The following is a 20851-nucleotide window of genomic DNA, read 5'->3' on the forward strand; positions in this document are numbered from 1 at the left end:
AAATAATAAGTTATTTAAACTTTTAAATTATTGCATGGTTGATAGTTTGTCCTTGTTGATTTTTACAGGTGTAGAATGATTCCATCCAATTTAACTTCCTCCACCACCACGCTCTGTAAGAATTTCTAACAAAGAAACTCATGTTAAACTATTTATTGCCAGTGGTTTGCTTTTAGTTGCCAGTCATCTCACCTGAAAGGATTTCTGAAGGCTCTTTCACTGCCACTCTTATTCAGTGCGTCTCTGTATCTCTTGTTTCAAGACAGCGTTAAGAGTTACAATATTTTAGACATAACTTTATATTTTTACTTTTTTATATTTGATAAATGACTCAGTCCTACTAAAAATATGGGCATTTATTTAGAAGTTAACATTTGTAATCAGACAAGCATGTTCAATTGTTATCGGCCCATCTCTGGAAGGGATACATCTATAATCATTGGCTATTGGAATCTTTTCCACAGATGTTAATAGTAAATTGATTATTACCCTACAGATGTATTTGATTAGTGAATCAACATCACAGGTACGGAAAATATTTTCAGTGTGTACAACTGCCATTTTACTTAATTTTATGAATGTGAATTTTAGTGCTCGTAAAAGATGCCGAACAGCTCAGGAAATTGAAAGTTAAATACTTCCAATCATCAACTGAACAGTAAAGGCAATGACAAAGATAAGCTTTCTCAGACAGCCCTCACAGCAATATTGTTCTGGAGGGGACTATCTTGAAAGCATGCAAAGTCAATTTAGCTTCCCAGCCCATTACACCCTGTTTCTTAATTGAGAATACCCACATAGGTGCCAATTGTGATTACTTTGTGAAATGGATACCTATACTCATTCAATAAGGATAAGAGATTATGACAGGCATCACATCGAGGATAGCTATTCAGGGAATGAAGGAGAGACAGCTCTTGTTGGAAACTGTTGATTAAAACTGTTAATTAACAAAAGCATGAGGCACAGTTATACAGAAGGCAAGTTCTGTGCAGCTGAAACACCAGGCCATTTTTTAAACTCTAAACTGGTCCATTAATTTAGAACTGCTAGTATTGGATATTTTCATTCTTTATTTTCAGTCCTTCTTCACTCGACCTCTGAAGTGGTCCATGAAGTGGAAGGCCCCAGCGTAGTCTCCAAGGAGTATTCCCATTTTCACAGGTAAAATACTGAAGGAAAACACACACCAGAGTATTTACATAGTCTTATAAATCACAGAAGTGATCCATGTGGCTAAGCCCAAGAATACAAAGTGTTACAGCTTCTAAAGTACAGTATTAACAGTCTTCAGAATGTATTTATGGGGTAGCAAGTATTCCCAGTGTACAGTGAGAAACTGAGGCAGCGATTCCCCAATATCAGAGCCAGGATTAGAACTCAGGAACCCAGTCACTAAATGGGCACATTCCTTTAGAACATACTGCCTCACTGTCCACATGATAATGTACATAAAGAAATTGAAATGAAAGACGTTCCCCAATCTGAGTGGGCCCAATTTCTCAATATATTTTGAAAACTGTCAGTCTTAGGAATAATTATTTTTGTACTCAAGACCTCAGAAGCCAAACTTCTTCATATTAGCATAACCCATTTGTACAACAGGACTTGCAGTTTTGTAGCGATACCTAACTCACTCAAGTGGTGGTAGAAGCTATAAAAATTATATATTTGTAATTGAAGTACAGGATTTTTGTTGAAACAGTTTTTTCACTCCTCCCTAAAAGTGTCCCATGCATGCTCACCTAGATGATCAGTGTCTCTAGAGTGTTTAGGATGGGACTATGAATAGATGTCTATTAGAAAGACAAGGGCAAATGAAGAGGGATATCGGGGGAGGAGGCTAGAGAAGCGAAGTTAGGAGGGAAAAAAATTTAAGCTGCCCTTCTCCCGCCTCTGAAGCTATCTTTTCAGCAGCTGTTTATGCACTTCCTGCTACTTACAGATTCACTTTCTACTGTCAAAACCAAATTGGGAATGGTTACATTTAAAAAAAATAAAAATAGAAACATTGATTTTAAAATAGGCGTTGGACCACTAACTGCTGCTGGGAGTGCGACCAGCCTTCAAATAGTCCAGGAACGTAAAAAAAACGCCTAAACAACAAATATATTTTGAAAGCACTAAGGAAAAAGGTCTTCATAGCCTTCTCTGTTTTATCCTAGTTTTTTTTTTTTTTTTTTTAAGCAGTGGGATAATATTGCATCAAGTGTCCAGTAAAGTTAATAAGCTCCAATAGAAATAAGCCACAACAGAGCATACATTATTGGTATGCTCAGCATTCAAAACAGCACACACTACCTTTGGCCCTCAACATACCCAGGGTGTGCAAGCACTTCAGGGCAGAAGCAGCATTTTTGTGTGTTTATGAAATGCAGCACTGATCCTCACTGGGGCTTCTAGATGCTAGTATGATAGCTCTAATACACAGCAATATACATGCCTATTAAATTGCAGCAAATTGTGTTATCTGAAGCAAGGAAGATGATAATATTTCCAGAACCAGTTTGTTTCTGATACAGTAGTCCCTTTCTTTTCAAGGTCCTTCACAAATCCTTCTGAGATTCAAGTGGCTCCTCCCCACCCGCCTGCTATCCCTAATATTAGAAGTTATGTGCTACAGCCATCTTTGTTGACTGATTCTAGTCTCTGTGCTGTTACACAGGTTGTTCTGTGTCCCCATTTGTGCCTGCATTGCTTTAACGCATCCACTGTAGCAGTACTCTTGGCTCCCTTTGGCTTAAGTAGAGAGATTTAGAATCAAACTATGGGCCAAGATTTTAAAAAATAAAATAAAATAGGAGCCTAAATCTATATTTGGCCACCTAACTCAGTGGCCAGATTTTCAAGAATGTTGAGCATCTGGCAACTCCTACTGACCTGCATAAGTGCTCAATAGTATTACAAGGGCAGCCCTCTACACAGCCAAGAAGAAAACTCTGTTGCAGCTTTGCTCAGTCAACACTAACAACAGTTTCCCTTTAGAGATTATTTAAATATGTACAGCAATGAGAAAGTGTTCCTTACTGGGACTCTTCAGAGTCTGGTATAAGACATGTAGACATGCAAGTTATCCAAGACCACCACCTGAGGAAGCCTTCCTGTAGCAACAACTTATCTAAAACTTAAAAGCAACTTGAAACCCATGAAGGTAAATATCTAAGTAGGCTTAGACTTGACAGCCCAAGTAATCATTTGATATTGTAGCATGTAGAGTCCGTAATCATGCAACTAAACATAACGCATTTGACAGAAGAAAGACACAAACATGACAAGGAGAATCCCATCCTTACCTTTTCAGAAAACATAAAAAGTACAGGCTTCGTGGCATCAGCAGAAGCACTTGCTCCCGTTGAATAGCACTCACAATTTTCTCAGCTGCATAGTTCGAATCTAGAATAGGAAGTAGACATGGCCACCTGGAAAAAGTCAACATATCGCTATTAATATGACATTGTCAAAACTTTCCCCTCTATGTTTCATCTGGATAACTTCAAATTTAGAACAAGACAGCTTCAAATTTAAAGTTGTGCTCCTTACAAAAGAAGAATACCCCATTTTACAAAGATTTCGCCTCTAACTTAGAAGCAAACATTACAAAATTAAGTTCTGTTCATGGAATTGTATAACACCTGACAAATCAGTTTGAAAGTGGTGAACAGCCACTGTCTTGTTTTCACTTGGTATTGGTGCCTGTAAGCTCAATTCTTGCTATCTTCAAATCAAGCAAAGTTTTTATTTAGATAAGCCTATTCTGCTTCTACGTTTTCTGTGTTTAACATGCCATGAAAGGTTGTACTGACAATGACAAGCTACACTACTGAAGGTGTGAGATTTGGCAGCCAAATAGGAGACAGTTGAAGCTTTTGGCATCTAGGGAGAAGGTATGAGATTGTAAGAAAAGAAACACACAGTCTGTGTCCTCTCAAATGAGCCGCGAAGTAGTTAAATGTGTTGACAATTAAAGTGACACCATCACTAGGTTGTAGAGTTAATAATTTGAGTGTCAGTTTACATTTTTTTTCAGTTACTGTTTCAGGCTATTTGCAGAATCAGGAAGAGACACTTCATTGGATTACACTAGGTTGATATTTGGAAGAGTCATATTCTCGCCATAGGGGCTAGAAATGGAATTTAAAAGTCTTAGATTCTGCAGTCTGGCAATCATTGGGCTTTGGCTATGAGCCCTAAAAATGGCACAATGGAAAAAAACCTACCTTATAATAGTTTCAGATTATGCCATTTCTACTGATTACTAATTTCCTTTCATAAATCATGTATTTAATCAAACATTTTTGACCTGCCATATCCTAATTACACACAAAACCCCAAAATTCACTCACTTGGTTTTACAACCATCAAACATTCCTGTGTTGATGAAGTAAGGACACACAATAGTGGTTTTAATGCCGGTTTTCCCTAGAGCCAGCATTTCTAAACCAACTGCTTCTGCAAAGCCCACTGCTGCAAATTTACTTGCACAATAATCTGTAGAGTGAAGAAAGATGAAGAGTTATTTATTGCAGCTAATTATTTTATTAAGAGAAAAATCTCTCAACTCTCGTAAACAACCTAACTACATGGTTTTAGTCCAGTGTCTCATGCTGAGTAAACCAAGCACAGCTTCTGGCTGAGAAGACAGTCTGGCAAAATTATGCTCTAACAAGAGTAGTTCGCATACTGTTAAAATAATTGTGCCTACAAATTTATCTTAATTGTGAGCTCAACTGCAAAAAGTGAGTGTAAGTTTATGAATTGTCACAATAACCTATAACAAATGCTGATGTGAATAGGTATGAAAGGGAGACAGAAAGACTAAGTTAGTTCATACAAAAAGGCTGAATGATATAATTCAAGGACAGTGTTAAGATTATGCTTGGTCAACAAAAAAAGTGTGGGACCAGAAATTAATGAACCCAAATTGGTGTGTCAAAAATTAGGCCTACTTGGTGAACAAAATAATGAAGGGGATGGGCTACTCTGCCATTGCTCCCTTTTGGGGTCCTTAAAAGAAAAGACTCCCCACCACCAATCAAAAGCCATCTGACAGACAGGAAGATAGGAAAGGGACAAACTTTACCATCATAGCTGCCACCTCGACTGTCTCCTAGGACAAAGAATCCTCCGTGACACCACTGGGCCTTTGTCGTTCTAATCCTGAGACAGCCCTTCCTGACTAGACTAGGCCAGAGAGAGGGATTCAGATGACTTTATCGCCTCCACTGGCTCTGGGTAAACCCCAACCATCACCTAGTATGTGAGACTCCTCCCGCCCCCATCATGTGTCTTTTTCCTTCCTCACAATATTTCTTTTCTTTCACCTTCTGCGGCTAACAGTGGCTAAGCCAGCCATGCCTACATGTTTTGCAACACTGCTGTAAGCCTGTTATCAGAAAGGCAGCTAAAACCAAATGTCCTAAACGGCCAGATGCTGGTACAAGTTTGCCAGGTCTCAGCGTGGCTAGTAAGACGATGTGCCATGCCTGTGTTTTTCCAGCAGTAATGCTGCAAGTAAGAGTCAACACCAAAGGCACAGAAGCTTCATTTTCTATCTTTGCTGTTCTTCTCTCCCATTGTGTGTCCAGCTTCATCTTCTAAACAAGAGGATCAGACTTAGTAACAGCAGCAGCTCCAACCCTAGTCCATTTCAATTAGCGTCTCCTTCCCCCCAGAAGGGTAGTTATTATCATCTTTAATACCATCTAAAATCTCAAATGAGGGGAGAGGATGAAGGGGTGGAAATTCCTTGTACAAACTCTCCAGCTAAAGGTAAAAAGCCACAAGATGTTATAATAAAATCCTTACTTAACACTTTATATTTCAAATGTTCTCTCCTTTCTCTCCCCATCTCCCACCCGGTCCTTTAATAAAAGGTGAAAAGAATTTTTAATGGTGCTGAGAACCTAGGTCCCATTGAGGTCAGTGAGAGCCAATAAGTGTACAGGTGTCAGACCATTTTATTTAGATGGCTTGGCCTAAGAGCTGTAGTTGAAGAGTATAACCAAGACCATACCTTTAGATTCCATTTAGAATGATCTCGAATACACTAACCTGCTAGCCCATTGACTCCAATCAGTCCTGCTGAGCTTGCAATACTAACCAAGTGTCCATGGTTAGAGGCCATCATGGCTGGAAGGAAGGCTTTGCAAGTCTATGAAACACATTGAAACCCACACTTATAGTTAAACATTACTTAAAGTGATTTAATTGTGCAATTAGTTAGAGCATTACTATTGAAAAGGTGCCACCTATTAAGGAGACCTATTAAGTCTTAATGCTTCTCCCTCATTCTACAGAGGCTAATAAGATACATATTAGTTAGGACAGGAAGTATTTCCACTTTGTCTACTAACTGAATCTGCTGAGGTGGCTCTCTAAGGACTCTCCAATACGTTTCCATAGTTTTCTTGATGTTGTAGTCATCCACTAGGGGGAGTCCGAAACTAGATTGCTGCCAGAGAGATTGCAATCACTGAAGTCCTGGGAAGCTGTAAATTCCCTACACTTAGGAGCTCAGTACTGCAACATTTTCCAAGTAGGCTTCCATCTTAAAAATAGCAGCTGAGAAGGGAAAAGTGAACTCCTAATCTTTCTGCCATCACTTGCTGATTTCAGCTACCCATTCTGTGTCATTTCCACATTTTCCAGCAAACAGAAACAGAGCAGCATATTTTAATTCACCATTCCCTCTTTATTAGATTATAATTCACCTTCAGTGCTTTATTACAATATCCATTCATCTCCTTCATAGCGAAATGCAAATTAAATGACTAATTTAAGATAAAAGTCTTCAAATCAATCATGCCATCATATGTCAGTCTGACATTTAAGACACCAAGTAAGAGTGCTTTAGAGGAACCACTCTAATAGTGCAAGTTCCCAGCAGCAAACAGGTGATGGGATGCAATCAGAACAAGTTCTGACCCAAACCATGGCAGCACCTGAACCAGGCTCTTTTCTGCTAATGGGTGATGAAGTAGCCAGTTTATGGCAGCCCTGCTCTGAGTCAGTTCATATCAAAGTCTATAGCTCCAGACTGCCCACAATAACAGTACTTTTCAGCTTTACATTTCCCAGAAGTATCTCTTAATATCAGGCAACCAGTACGGGGGGGGGGGGGGGGGGAGAATCTCACATTTTATTGCTTCTTTTGGCAGAAGTGATTGCCCACACAAGGGGCTAAACACATCCCTTAACTCTCTCCCACAAGCTTTCTGTGGGCCACCTCCCCATCCCCTCTGTTTCTGGAACTCACAAACAAATGTCATTGAGTTGCGTGTAGGGCCTTACAAGATCAACCAGTTAGACAGCAATTATATAAGAGATTTCCCCCCTCATTTCCAAAACAGACTTAAGTGCCAATATTCTTTCACAGTTCCCTATAAAAAAAGAATATCTGTATATTACCCAGAAGTGTGCCATGGTGTTCACCTCCATGGTTTTCTCCACAAGTGAATCTGGGGAATCAATGAACTTCTTTCCAGTTACAACACCAGCATTGTTGATTAGGATACTAACATCACCAACTTCTTTTTTAACCTAAAGGCAGGCAACCAAATCAAGATGTTATTCCATAGCCAAAACAAAGAAAGTATGTTTAGTTATACGTTTATATTACAGGAAGTTGCAACATTGCTAATTTTACAAGGCTAGATAGTGAGAAAGCAGTTCATAAGACTGAAGTCTGTTCACTCTGCAACTTTTCCCTTTAGTCACGTGTTAGAACTCTGCAGACAACAACTTTACAGGTCTGTAATTTAAATGTAACCTGCTAAGGGGAAATATTGGGCTTTATTTAATAAAAAGCCACCCACACTTTATATACCATAAAGATGGCAGAAAAAACATGATGCCATGAGAGCTAGCGTAAATGGTCATCACAAAAAGCCAATGAGTTTGGAAGAGGGGAAGCTTTTAGTCAGACTTCACAGAAGTTAAACAAAATTTGAATATTTTGAATAAAGGAAACCTTTGTCATATTTCTAATACCTTCAATTAAGGTGTTATGAGCTCACAAACAGATATATTCAACCTCCCCAGAGACAGTTAGGCCCTGATAAGCCTCTTAGGGTATGTCTACACAGCAAAGAAAAACCTGTAGCTGACCCGTGACAACAGATTTGGGCTGCCCATGTCCGGAAGTCTATACAGCAATGAAACAGCCCTGCAGCCCGAGCCTGAGTTGGCTGGCATGGGCCAGCTACTTTGTTGTTGTGTAGACATACCTTTATGGCTTGCAGATGGTGGGGCATAAGGCTTCCCCAACAAACTTTTTGAGGATTTTGTAGGAGATAGGAGAACCCTCTGTGGCTTCTCCAAAGATCGCAAGATTTTCTTGGTCTTCTAAAGATTTTTGTGTAACTAACATTTTTGAAAAGTAATGTGATAGTTATGGCAGTTTCCTGCAATATCCTGGTCAAATCTTTACTGACTTAAGGCCTTGTCTACACTACTAAGTTTTGTCGGCAAAAGCTGCCTTTTGCCGACAAAACAGGGGAGGCATACGCACTACAAAGCTACTTTTGGGGGCAAAACTCTGATATTTTGCCGACAAAATAAAACCACCTCAACGAGAGGCACAGAGCTTTTTGCTGAAAAGTTAAAGCGACAAAGCGTCAGTGTAGACACTGCTGTACATTATGTCGACATAACTGGCTTCCCCCAGTATCCCATAATGCCTAATGTGACCGCTCTGCTCACTGTTTTGATCTCTGCTGCCCTGCAGGCATGCACCCCTCCCCTTTCAAAGCTCCAGGAAGTATCTGACAGCTGAGTGTGTTGCTCCATTCTGGGAACAAAGAGCAAATCGTTAAGGTGGAACGCTCCTGTTCTACAAAACTTTGTACTGTAGACAAGGCCTAAGTTTAAGTATTTTAGGAGTTCACTGTATTAAAAAATGCAAATGTTTATGTATTATTGTGGGATTGTATAGAATTTCTTTAGGAGGAAGACAGGATTAATGCAATCTTTGGGAACTACTGTGAGCTTCAAAAGACTGCCTTGAACAATGTAGGGGACAAATGATCTTTTGTGACAATGTGTGAGAAGTGGAATTCTTAGGCAGTACTTCGGAGAAGAAGGTTGCAAATTCCCACCTCTGTACTCAGCCTTTGAAGATTCTTCCTGAGGGCCCTGATCACCTGTTACATGAAGACAGTTTAAAAAAAACGAAACAAAAAAAAAAACACCACTAACAAAAAGGAGTAAATGACACTCTTGGGGGGTTCTCCTTCTGAGCAAAAGGAGTGATGAACTGATTGCCACAGAGGTGGGGTTTGAAGGACTGGTCACCAGCCAGAGCCCTTGTTGGAGTCAGGAGTGATTTCTGGGTAAGTTTACTGGCATGCATGCATCTTCTTTTATTGTTTTGAATATGTTTTCTCTGAAATGCTTAAGAATAAATATGCTTGCTTAGAAAGAGCTGTGTAGTAGCCTAACTGTGGCAGTTACCTTGTTTACCATCTCAGAGGAGAAAAGTAAAGTATGCTGGCTTAGGAAGCCTGGCTTTATTGGACCCCAGAATGCTTTATAGAAATATGCTTATGAGTGTAAATATGACATAACTGGAATATGTTTTATGCTACATATGCCATGTAACATATCTCTGCAAAGGTTATGCTCTACTGAATGTATTCATCTTATTCATATGAATGTATCATTTTTATATCTGAAGTTATGAGTGTTGGCTCTATGCTTGTATTTAGAGTGTTTGCTGTAGAGAGCACCTAAGGCAGATTTGGTCAACATAGTGTGAAGGGGTTATTCAAGTAATTGACTAACAATGGGCCTTGATAGACGCCAATCCACATCTGAACTTTCCTGGGAACGTTCCGGCTAACATGTGGGCAATGGCGTCGGCCTGTAGAGAACTGAGTCATGCATGGACATGTGACTTGCCCATGTGACTCCAAAACTCCACCTTGTAGCTATGATTCTACACAGGTGGAGAGAGGGGTTTCCAACCACAAGAGAGAGACTATATAAGCCCCTGGAAACCTCTCCATTTTGTCTTCAGCTGGCTCAAGAGATAGCCTCTCCACCCCAAAGAGATGCCTGAAAGAAGTTGGAACAAAGGACAGTAATTACAGGGGTGTGAATGATTGCTGGACCCAGACTAGGAGGAAGTCTAGTCCGTAAAAGAAGCTTATTGGAACATTTCTGAGGTTGAGGTTTACCTGCATTTAGTTTCTTACTGTATTAGGCTTAGACTTGCGTGTTTTTGTTTTATTTTGCTTGGTAATTTACTTTGTTCTGTCTGTCATTACTTGGAACCACTTAAATCCTACTTTTTATATTTAATAAAATCACTTTTTACTTATTAATTAACCCAGAACAAGTATTCATTCCTGGGGGAGCAAACAGCTGTGCATCTCTCTCTATCAGTGTTATAGAGGGCAAACAATTTATGAGTTTACCCTCTATAAGCTTTATACAGTGTAAAACTGATTTATTTAGGGTTTGGATCCCACTGGGAACTGGGTATTGGAGACAGGAGCACTTCTTAAGCTGTTTTCAGTTAAGCCTGCAGCTTTTGCGGGATGTGGTTCAGACCTGGGTCTGTGTTTGTAGCAGGCTAGTGTGTCTGGCACAACCAGGCAAGGTACTGAAGTCCCAAGCTGGAAGGGAAAACGGGCTCAGAGTAGTCCCAGCACATCAGGTGGCAGTCCCAAGGGGATTTCAGGCATTACCTGAATTCTTAAATGCATAATCATGTAATCTTTACGGTGTCTTAACATGAAGTGTGTGAAGATAGGTAATGTACACAGCACTGGATTAATATGGAATGAGTGACATGAACTCTGGACTCATGAACTCTGTTCAACGACATCTAGGTAAGAGATCAGTGCTTTATGATCAGACAGTATTTTATGGGATAAAAAAAGAAACATGAACATGTAATATTTTACCTGATCTGCCACTCTGTAGATCTCTTGCCTTTTGCTGCAGTCACACAAGTAAGCATGCACTCTCACGGCTCCATTTTCTCTAGCTAGTTTACTTGTTTCCTTGTTACCTTCTTGATTAATGTCCCAGAGAACAAGGGTGACTCCAAGGCGGGCAAATTTTAATGCTAGAAGTCTTCCAATTCCACTTCCGGCTCCTGTTATAAGTACTATTTCACCAGCAACACTCTTCTTTCGCACAGGAACAAACAACAACACTAGAGATTCTAACAGGAAATATATTGAGAGCACCAGGACTTTGAGTGTTTCCAGGAAGAAGTTCATCTTGGAGAAGATTTTTCAAACACCTGCTAATGATGAATATTTACCATTTAGAACAAAACAGCAACAGTGAAACTTCAAATATTTTAGAATTGAAAAAAAATATTGCTAAATATAGCCCTTCTATGAATACATACAACTGTGGAAACTATTCAAGAATAATAGGTAGGGCCCTACCAAATTCATTATCCATTCTGGTCAATCTAATGGCCATAGGACTTGAAAATTGGCAAATTTCATGTTTTCAGATATTTAAATCTGAAATTTCATAGTGTTGTAACTGTGGGTGTCCCAACCCAACACAGGGCAGGTGGGGGTTGCAAACCTCTTGTAGGGGGGTTGTGGGATAGCACAGAAGTGAGGATGGCAGCCTTTGAAGCTGGGCTCTGAAGGCAGCAGCCGCAGAAGTTTCCCGGAGGTGGAGGTGGGTCTGATCTCACCCATCCTGCTGGGAGTGCCCCAGCAAGGGGCTGCTAGTCCCGACCGGGCTGGGGAGGGACAGGACTTCCTTTTCCTCTGCACGGCTGCTCTTGCTACCTCTCCTGGCTACAGAAAGTTCCACACCGCCCCACCCACTTCCTGCCCCGAGAGATCTTCAGCTGCGGGGGGGAAGTCACAGTACAGTGTGCGCTCCCCGTCCTTCCAGATGCAATTATTAGCTTGTTTCAGTCATGTGAATTTGACAGGATTTATTGACTCTTTACAGCAGCAAACAACACTAGCAAGTGAAAAAATATGTCCGCATGGACCATCCAGCAACTGTGTCTTTCTTCACTCCCTGTCTCTGCGCTGAAACACTGTCCATGTTTAGACATGTTTCTCTGTGCATCCACAGAGTTCACTGGAATTGTCAGTGCCAAGCTAACCTTGCAAGGTGGGAGATTCTGCCTTCCACTGAGTTCCAAAACTGTAGCACAGGCAAACTACAGTCCACTTCTTTCGTAATATTTTTGTAAGCAGGAATCTCTAGCCTAGAATTCTTGTCAAAGCCAGGAATTGCATTAAGCAAGGTTAAATCCATCAACAGGTGCATTTGTGCAGATTCGCATATACGCACAGCTTTTAGGAACCCCGCTGCAGGTTGTTGAAACTTTTGAGCCATTTTTCCTGCATCGCTTGACTCTTCCCTGTAGCAGTAGTATTGTCTGAGCTTCTTTGCCATGCAAGAAAACGCCTGCTGAGCACGGGCATTTAATTCAGCATTGTCAGAGTGATTTTCGCTTGACTGTGCTTCAGTCCAGAATAGTACATCCATTACTTTGTTGTACGTTTGGTGTAGGGTGACCAGATCGCAAGAGTGAACTATCGGGACACATTGGGGGAGCGGGGGGGGGGGGGGGAGAGGATGACAACGACAGACACAGGTGCACAGACCCATGAGAGGGGGCCCTAGGGAGCTGCGAGAGGGGTTGTACGGCCCCTGCTGCAGCCCGCACCACAAGCCACAGGGCAAGGACACCTATTGAATTCAATGAGAATTTTGCATGTGAATTGATGTACCTAGTTCTGAGATTATAAAGCCAGAAGGGATCCGGTGATCACCTGGTCTCACCGCCTGTATAGCACAGACATAGAACTTTCCCAAAATAATTCCTAGAGGATAGCTTTTAGAAAAAGCTTTTAGAAAAACACCATGACCCTTAGTATATTGTTAATCGTTAATTACTCTCACCATTGAAAAGGTATGCCTTATATCCAGTCTGAATTTGTCTAGCTGCAACTTCCAACCGTTGGCTCATGCTCTACCTTTCTCTGCTAGACTGAAGTGCCCATTATTAACTATTTGTTCCCCATGTAGATACTTACAGTCTATAACCAATTCACTTAACCTTCTTTTTGTTAAGCTAAATAGATTGAGGTCCTTGAGTCGATCACTATAAGGCATGTTTTATAATCCTTTAATCAGTCTTGTGACTCTTCTCTGAACACTCTCCAATTTATCAATATCCTTCTTAAATTGTGCACACCAGAACTGGACACAGTATTCCAGCAGTGGTTGCACCAGTGCCAAATACAGAGATAAAGTAACCTCTCTATGCCTGTTTGAGATTCCCATATTTAGGCATCTGGTCACCCTATTTCTGTATGCATTTCCCCAGGTTTTTTTGTAAAAATCAAAACTGAACTGCCCCAGAAATTCTGTCATGTGGAATCATCGTGAAACTCGCATGGCTCCAACCCTGCTGATGAACCTATAGATCCACTGCACAGACTTCTTCCACTTGAGCTAATGGAGTAAGTGATGGCAGAGGCAGTAGTTTGTCATCCTATATGTGATGGATCAGCTTTATAGGGGGATGAGACACTTTTTTTGCCACTGGGTTTCACAGATATCTGCTGACAGAAGAGGAACTGTGAAACTCAGGAATCCTGGGTCTATTCCAGGCTCCTGAACGGCGTGGTCTCTAGTAGTCAAAGACCCTTCATCCCCGTCCCCTCCAGTCTATGTCTATCCTATTGCTGTCTAACCCGCCCCAGCTCGTCATCTGATTTCAACTACCCTCACTACTGCTCTGGATTCCTTGTCCCAGTTTCCTGGTCCTGTCTCACTCTCCTCTCTCCCCGCCCCCATCCCTCAGATGGGATGTTCGTTCCAGACTGGCAAAATTATAAGGCTTCCCAACATTTCAACACTTCCGATTCTAAATTTTCGGTTGCTTAACTATAGGCTAGCTCTGCCTACAACAAAGCATATTCAGAACCTCTGATTAAAGGGATTATAAGTGTAGCAACCTCCATCATAGCTAGTCACCAAAGATTGAACCTGAGCCATCCAGACTTAAAAGCATGAGCTTCTACTACTTGAGTTCAAGATATAACTCCCTTAGCTGGTAGCTATACAGTTATCCTCTAAAAAGCTACCAGAGGAGGGCACAAAACACATGTTGGACAGTGAATTACAAAAGTGCCAAATATTATTATTAGTCCTGCAATACTTTTCACAATGAACATCAGCGGGGGATAAACTGGGAGTTTAAGAATATTTGGAAAACAATTTTAGAATAACATCTAGTGCTGTGGTTTAAAAGAAAAAAAACCTGTTAAAACTCATAACTTAGCAGCATTCAGTGTTCGAAAAAAACAACAACAACTTCTAGGAGCTATGGGATATAAGTTAAGAATGTTGAAACAGGAAGATGTTATGCTTAGTTACCACTTGGGCAAGGCGGCATGCTATGTAAAAGATTTCAATGTAATGTTTTACAATATATAGCAGCGCAATGCTGATTCCATTGATATTGTTGAGCAATTCATGCTGATTTTATTTCAGCCCACATCTTAATAGTTTTGAATACTGTAGATCACAATTTTCAGCTCAGTTGGTCGGAACATGCAGAGCTTTAAAACTGCTATGCTCTAAACTGAATATTAACTACAATTTTATAAACCTGCATGTCAGAGAACTGTGTGCCACTACTACTAGACAGTGGCACAAGACAATTCAGTGTGAATCACAGAAATGTAGGACTGGAAGGGATATCAAGGGATATCAACAGGTCATCTAGTCAAACTCCTCCACGCGGGCCGAGGGACTTACTGGCCGCCGCTTCCAGCAGCTCCCATTGGCCTGGAGCAGCAAACCGTGGCCGCTGGTAGTTGCGATTGGCCGAACCTATGGACGTGGCAGGTAAACAAACTGGCCCGGCCCGCCAGGTGCTTTCCCTGCACAAGCAGCGGAACAAGTTTGGGAACCACTGCTCTAGACTGTTCTCAGTGGTACCAGATGACAGAACAAGGAGTAATGGTCTCAAGTTGCAGTGGCGGCGGTTGAGGTTGGATATTAGGAAAAACTTTTTCACTAGGAGGGTGGTGAAGCACTGGAATGGGTTACCTAGGGAGGTGGTGGAATCTCCTTCCGTAGAGGTTTTTAAGGTCAGGCTTGACAAAGCCCTGGCTGGGATGATTTAGTTGGGGATTGGTCCTGCTTTGAGTAGGGGGTTGGACTAGATGACCTCCTGAGTCCCTTCCAACCCTGATATTCTATGTAAATTGCATTGTGGCTTATGAAAGCAGATAATTTCAAAATATTGTGCAAACTTTGACAAAGTATTTCTATTATCACTTGAGAAACTGTAGTGTAGTTAACAGCAGCCAAGTAAACGCAATCGGTGAGCTCTGTTCTTAACTTTCCTGTCTGTACATCCTTGGCCTTGCCAGAAATAAAATCAAACAGAACATGCAGTACATAGTTGTCTTGCTCACCTATGGACTCATCCAAAATAACTCCAAAAGACTGACATGAGTTAATTTGAGACTTCATCTCCTCAAAATGTGTAGCAAAAACCTGTGAAAGGTAGTCCTGTTGTAGCTTATTCGTAGTTGGTAAGCAACCTACATTTTGTACATTCCACTGAATTAACTCACGCAGCTTTTGGTGATCAAGTTTTTTCAATGGTATATTAGCACATTCAAATGCATCCACAAATTCCATTCTAGCTAAATGATGGGTCTCAGAGCTGTCATCTGCTTAAAAAGCGATGAAGTTGTTTTTTGTATTTGTAAATTTTTGTTTATCAGCCATGCACTATCCTCTTTCTGCTTCAATAGGTTTCCGAGTCTATGTGGCGCTGAACCCTTGCTCAATGTGCGTAATCCAACGAAACATTGCAACTTCGACAAAATAGTTTGTCACCACTGGCATGTAGAATTTGGCTTCCAAATTCTTTCACACGATCCTCTGCACTAATGATTTCAGAGGTTTTTCATTTACTTTGGACACTCATTTTACACTTGTAATTTCAGTTGTCTTCTGGTAGGCTGCCAAGAGAGATCACTGCACTACAAAAACATCCCAATGTCCATATCAACCAATCTGTGAGTTGAGCCATGAGTGTGATGCGCTGCTGTAAAGTGTCAATCAAAAAATTCTGTCAAGTTCTTCATCTTTCTTTTTGTTTTGATTGAAACAAGCTAATAAGTGCATCTGGAAGGGGGGGCAGGGCAGTTCCCTGGACAATGACCCCTCCCGCGACTGTGAAGCAATGGGGACAGGAAGCGAGTGAGGGAGAGGGGGTGCAGAGCTATCTGCAGCCTGGAGAGGTGGCCATGCAGGGGAAGGACAAATCCTGTCCCTCCACAGCATGGGCAGGACTTGCAGCTAGGAGTCCCCATCTGGGGCGCTCTCAGCAGCATGGGGGTGTTCAGATTTCACGGGGAGGGACTTATTTCGTGGTCCGTGACATGTTTTTCATGCCCATGAAATTGGTAGGGCCCTAGTGATAGGGCCCGATAAGCAGGTATTCACAATTCCCCTAATCACTTCATTTACATATGCATACTTTTCATTGATTAGCACTGTAATACTATTTATTTTATGCAAGACATCTTAATAGGCATTTGCATATTTATTTTCTATTTACATTTCTACTAGTGTGTATCTTTATACTAGTGTGTCTTAGATGTAGTGTGACAATTCCAAAATGGAATTATAGCTGGGCCAACAATTAATAGCTCACATCCTCTTTTTTAAATCAACCATGGAGAAAACATTCCTGGAAGACAGGCTTCTGCATTGAATAGGTCAGGGATCGGCAACCTTTGGCAGGCGGCCTGCCAGGGTAAGCACCCTGGTAGGCCGGGCCGGTTTGTTTACCTGCCGTGCCCACAGGTTCGGCCGATCGTGGCTCCCACTGGCCGCAGTTCGCCGCTCCAGGCCAATGGAGGCGGCGGGAAGCGGCAGCCAACACATCCCTCGGCCCGCGCCGCTTCCCGCCACCCGATTGGCCTGGAGCAGTGAACTGCGGCCAGTGGGAGCCGCGATCGGCCGAACCTTCGGACGCGGCAGGTAAACAAACCGCCCAGCCCACCAAGGTGCTTACCCTGGTGGGCCGCGTGCCAAAAGTTGCCGATCCATGGAATAGATAGTTCCTTCTTGTCGAGGTACTGTATCCAGGGCTAAAGCATAACGCTTGCTCTACTTGCAAACTGTTAGCATAGAGGACTTCAGAAAACAACCTATTTTTATAAACTCACCAAAACACTTGAGAAAAATGAGATACTTACGTGGTTCACATGACAATAACTTTATCATCTCTGCTGGCTTTTTGCAGGTGAGCTACAATGTAAAAACTGTTTGTATCCCTTACAATGTATATCCAAACCAAACCCTTCCTTAAAATTAAAAGGTCTACTTTGTGTTAACCAAACATGCAGTAGAAATACTAGTGTCTGACTTGCGCCCCAACTCCACAAAGTCTCAGGTGTGCTTAACTTTATGCACTGTACTCAATGCAGTTAAGCATATGCTTAAGTCTTTGTGGGATTACAACTTTATTTCACCTTCCATGAACATATGGAATATGATTTTAATCACAGCAGGATGTTGAAATCTAGCTCTGCAAATGTAGCCTTAAGAATCAATATTTTACCTTCCTCGGGTGAAGGTTCAGTGTACTGGGCTCAGAGATCAACTTTCAGCACTGAGACTAAGTTTTTAAATTTAGGACACTCCTCATTTGTGTTGCAAACTGCATATAATTTATTTTAGTTCAAGACTGCATGTACATTAGAAGCTGGGTAGAGGTTCCTTTGAGAAATTGGACCATGATGTTGGTGTACCAAAAAGACAAAGGTTTCCAGAGTCCTACATGAACCCCTCTCTCCACCCCCAAAAATTAAAGCACTTCATTTATTGTACACTGCTATGTATACAGACAGCAGTGGTATACAAATAGTGACTGATAAAACTACTCGGATTCTGGATTCTTTGAGAAAAGTTCAGTGAAATTTAGCAAGTTGATGCTCTCAAATTGGTGCGGCGTGTGGTGACCGCACCATAACAACTCTTACTCAGGAACCAATCCATGCAACAAATCTCGATGCCAACTCTGCCCACATATCTACACCAGCGACACCATCACAGGACCTAACCAGCTCAGCTACAACATCACCGGCTCATTCACCTGCACATCCACCAATGTTATATACACCATCATATGCCAGCAATGCCCCTCTGCTATGTACATCAGCCAAACTGGACAGTCACTACGTAAAAGGATAAATGGACACAAGTCAGATATTAGGAATGGCAATATACAAAAACCTGTAGGAGAACACTTCAACCTCCCTGGCCACACAATAACAGATGTAAAGGTAGCCATCTTATAGCAAAAAAACTTCAGGACCAGACTTCAAAGAGAAACTGCTGAGCTTCAGTTCATTTGCAAATTTGACACCATCAGATCAGGATTAAACAAAGACTGTGAATGGCTAGCCAACTACAAAAGTAGTTTCTCCTCCCTTGGTGTTCACATCTCAACTTCTAGAAGAGGGCCTCACCCTCCCTGATTGAACTAACCTCGTTATCTCCAAACTGATTCTTGCCTGCATATTTATACCTGTCTCTGGAAATTTCCATTACATGCGTCTGATGAAGTGGATATTCACCCACGAAAGCTTATGCTCCAATACATCTGTTAGTTTTTAAGGTGCCACAGGACTCTTTGTTGCTTTGAACACACATTGTATTTTTTACACAAAACCTTTGATAAGCATAACTTTCAATTCTCCAAGAATCAGATGGATGATCTTTGCTTTTATAGTGTGGTAGAAAGATAGTAGGGTGGTGTTTTTATGTTTTTTAAAACCTAAGAAGAGTGATTTCTACCGTAGTCACATAGGCTTTTTGGTGTTCATTAGACTAATTTAGCAGTTTAAAATAGGTATCTCATACCTACAACAAACATTTGTGCTGGAGGAAATGTTGGCATTAACCGCAAGCTTCATACGTTTGCCACCTTTGAAAACCTTTCATCCCTCACCTTGTTCATCATTTAGCTCCCCAAATACACATAGCATCAGCACATAAGAGCTGTGAACACTAAATTTTAGGTGGGTCCCAGCTAGTTAATTAGATTATGTATACACCAGAGAATCAGAGAAGTGGAAGCTGAACCAGCTGGACAGAAATAGATTAAGTATAAACTAGTTCAACTGCATCCAAGGTGGCTATGCCAATATTGGTTAAAAAGCACAGCACCTTTTGCCCCACTTGTAGAACACTAGTGCTTCTTCCTGAATCCTATCAACTGCATTGTACCTATTCCACAACTCCTAGCATTAGTCCCAGGAAAAGTGGATTTTGACATATTTTGGAAGGCCAATGCGGTCTTGGGCGACGGTAGAGAGGACGACTGGAACCAGGTGAGCTAGTTCACATTCTGCCTGACACTTAAATGGTTCAGACACAACAGGTCTTTATACCTCCTAAATGCAATTCTGACATTGCATGCATGCAATTGCTGGGAGATTTTCTGCCCAGCTGTGAGGCACTGTCCAAGCATTGCTGGGGTTAGACAGGTGCGGAGAACTGGCAATTTCTCCAGGGGTGATAAGACTATAGAGAAGAAGATCTCCTACATTTACTGGTATCAAGTAGTTAGAATGTAGCCACCAGAATCCTCTTCCACTGAGCCCTTACCAGCTTCTCATCCCCCACCTTGCCCCTCCCTTTCCAAAACACAACCAAGCTGCCAACCTCAAGGCTTGTTTTGCCAGACCAATACCTCTAGCTCTACAGTGCAAGAAACCCCGGATAACCCCTCAACAAAGAGCCCACGGTTAGAACTCGAGATTGGGGTCCCTCCACTCTCCCCCCCCCCAGGGGCAACTCTTCACAAACACCGGGGGGCGGGGGGCAGCAAGTTCTCAGCCCGTCTAGACACACAACTCAGGGCCACTAATCTGCATTAAAAGGCGACTCGTCGTCAAGATCTCTCCCCGGCGGGTGCCCCGCACTCCGGGCAGCGCTGGGCCGGTTTCCTTTCTGCAGCCGCAGCCTCTTCTCCCTGCTTGGGCCAGCGCCCTCCCGTCAGCACAGCCTAGCAGCCGAGGGGAGAGACGCGAGCTAAGGCGCCGGCCACCGCTAGAGGCAAAGCGGCGCGGGCCCCAGGACACCCACGCGCCGGGACCCCGGAGAGGCGCCTCGCTCCCCCTGCAGCGCCCGCAGGACGGGCAGAGCCGCGGCCCCACTCACCGCGCTGCCAGCTCCCCCCTCGCGCTCCGCTGCTGACGCAGCTCCCCGGCACCTGCCCCCGGCCGCCGTCCCGCTGAACTCCCTTCCCCCACTCTCCGGCGGCGCTTACGCCTGTGCGGCCACCCAGCGTTCCCCGGGAGCGGGCACCGGGGCGCGATGGCGTAGCGGCGCCTACCTCCAGCTCTGGTCCGTTCCCTCCTCCGCGCTGAAGAAGCTGGGGAGGCGGGCTGGGCGCTCACACAGAGGAACTGGGTGGGGAGGGGAGGATTGTAAAGCTGGACATGAGGCGGTTCCAAAGGGCGACCAGATAGCAACTGTGAACAAATGGGACAGGGAGTGGGGGGTGTAATCGGAGTCTATATATAAGGGGACTGTTGCCCCCTTACTAACACTCAGCGGGGGTGTTTTGGTTGGCTAGCTCCCAGAACCGAAAGAAAGGGGAAGAGTCAATGGGAAATCAGGACCCTGAGACTGACAGTCCCCAGGAACAATGGCGAGAGGCCAATGCTCCAGGTCAGCCTGATTGAGAGGGTGGGCAGGTTTATCAGGGAGTCAGGAGGCCAGGGTGGGTCCTGTCCTCCGTGTGAGCTGGAATTGCCTGGGTCAGACAGAGTGGGGCCCAGTTAAGGAGAGAGCAGGGGCCCAAGCTGAG

At 42.8% G+C, this 20851-nt stretch overlaps 1 protein-coding gene across 9 annotated transcripts; it reads right to left on the minus strand.

The window, feature by feature from the left end:
* Nucleotides 1-341: 341 nt before the first annotated feature.
* SDR16C5 (short chain dehydrogenase/reductase family 16C member 5) lies at nucleotides 342-20522 on the minus strand. 9 transcript variants are annotated; one of them, XM_024198269.1, is made up of 7 exons: nucleotides 20375-20522; nucleotides 10908-11251; nucleotides 7408-7539; nucleotides 6052-6151; nucleotides 4344-4488; nucleotides 3294-3419; nucleotides 342-1172 (listed from the first exon to the last, which is right to left on the minus strand). In XM_024198269.1, exons 2-7 carry the CDS (start codon nucleotides 11226-11228, stop codon nucleotides 1079-1081), a joined length of 918 nt encoding a protein of 305 aa, XP_024054037.1. In that variant the 5' UTR covers nucleotides 11229-11251; nucleotides 20375-20522; the 3' UTR covers nucleotides 342-1078. The 9 variants fall into 9 exon arrangements, with proteins under 9 accessions (XP_024054037.1, XP_024054033.1, XP_024054038.1 ...); XM_024198265.1 differs by having other exon boundaries at nucleotides 10908-11254; XM_024198270.3 differs by lacking the exon at nucleotides 20375-20522 and adding an exon at nucleotides 20200-20291.
* Nucleotides 20523-20851: the final 329 nt, after the last annotated feature.

The sequence above is a fragment of the Terrapene carolina genome, unplaced genomic scaffold (assembly GCF_002925995.2).
Source record: "Terrapene carolina triunguis isolate 2854851 unplaced genomic scaffold, T_m_triunguis-2.0 Scaffold58, whole genome shotgun sequence".
Taxonomy (NCBI): domain Eukaryota; kingdom Metazoa; phylum Chordata; order Testudines; family Emydidae; genus Terrapene; species Terrapene triunguis.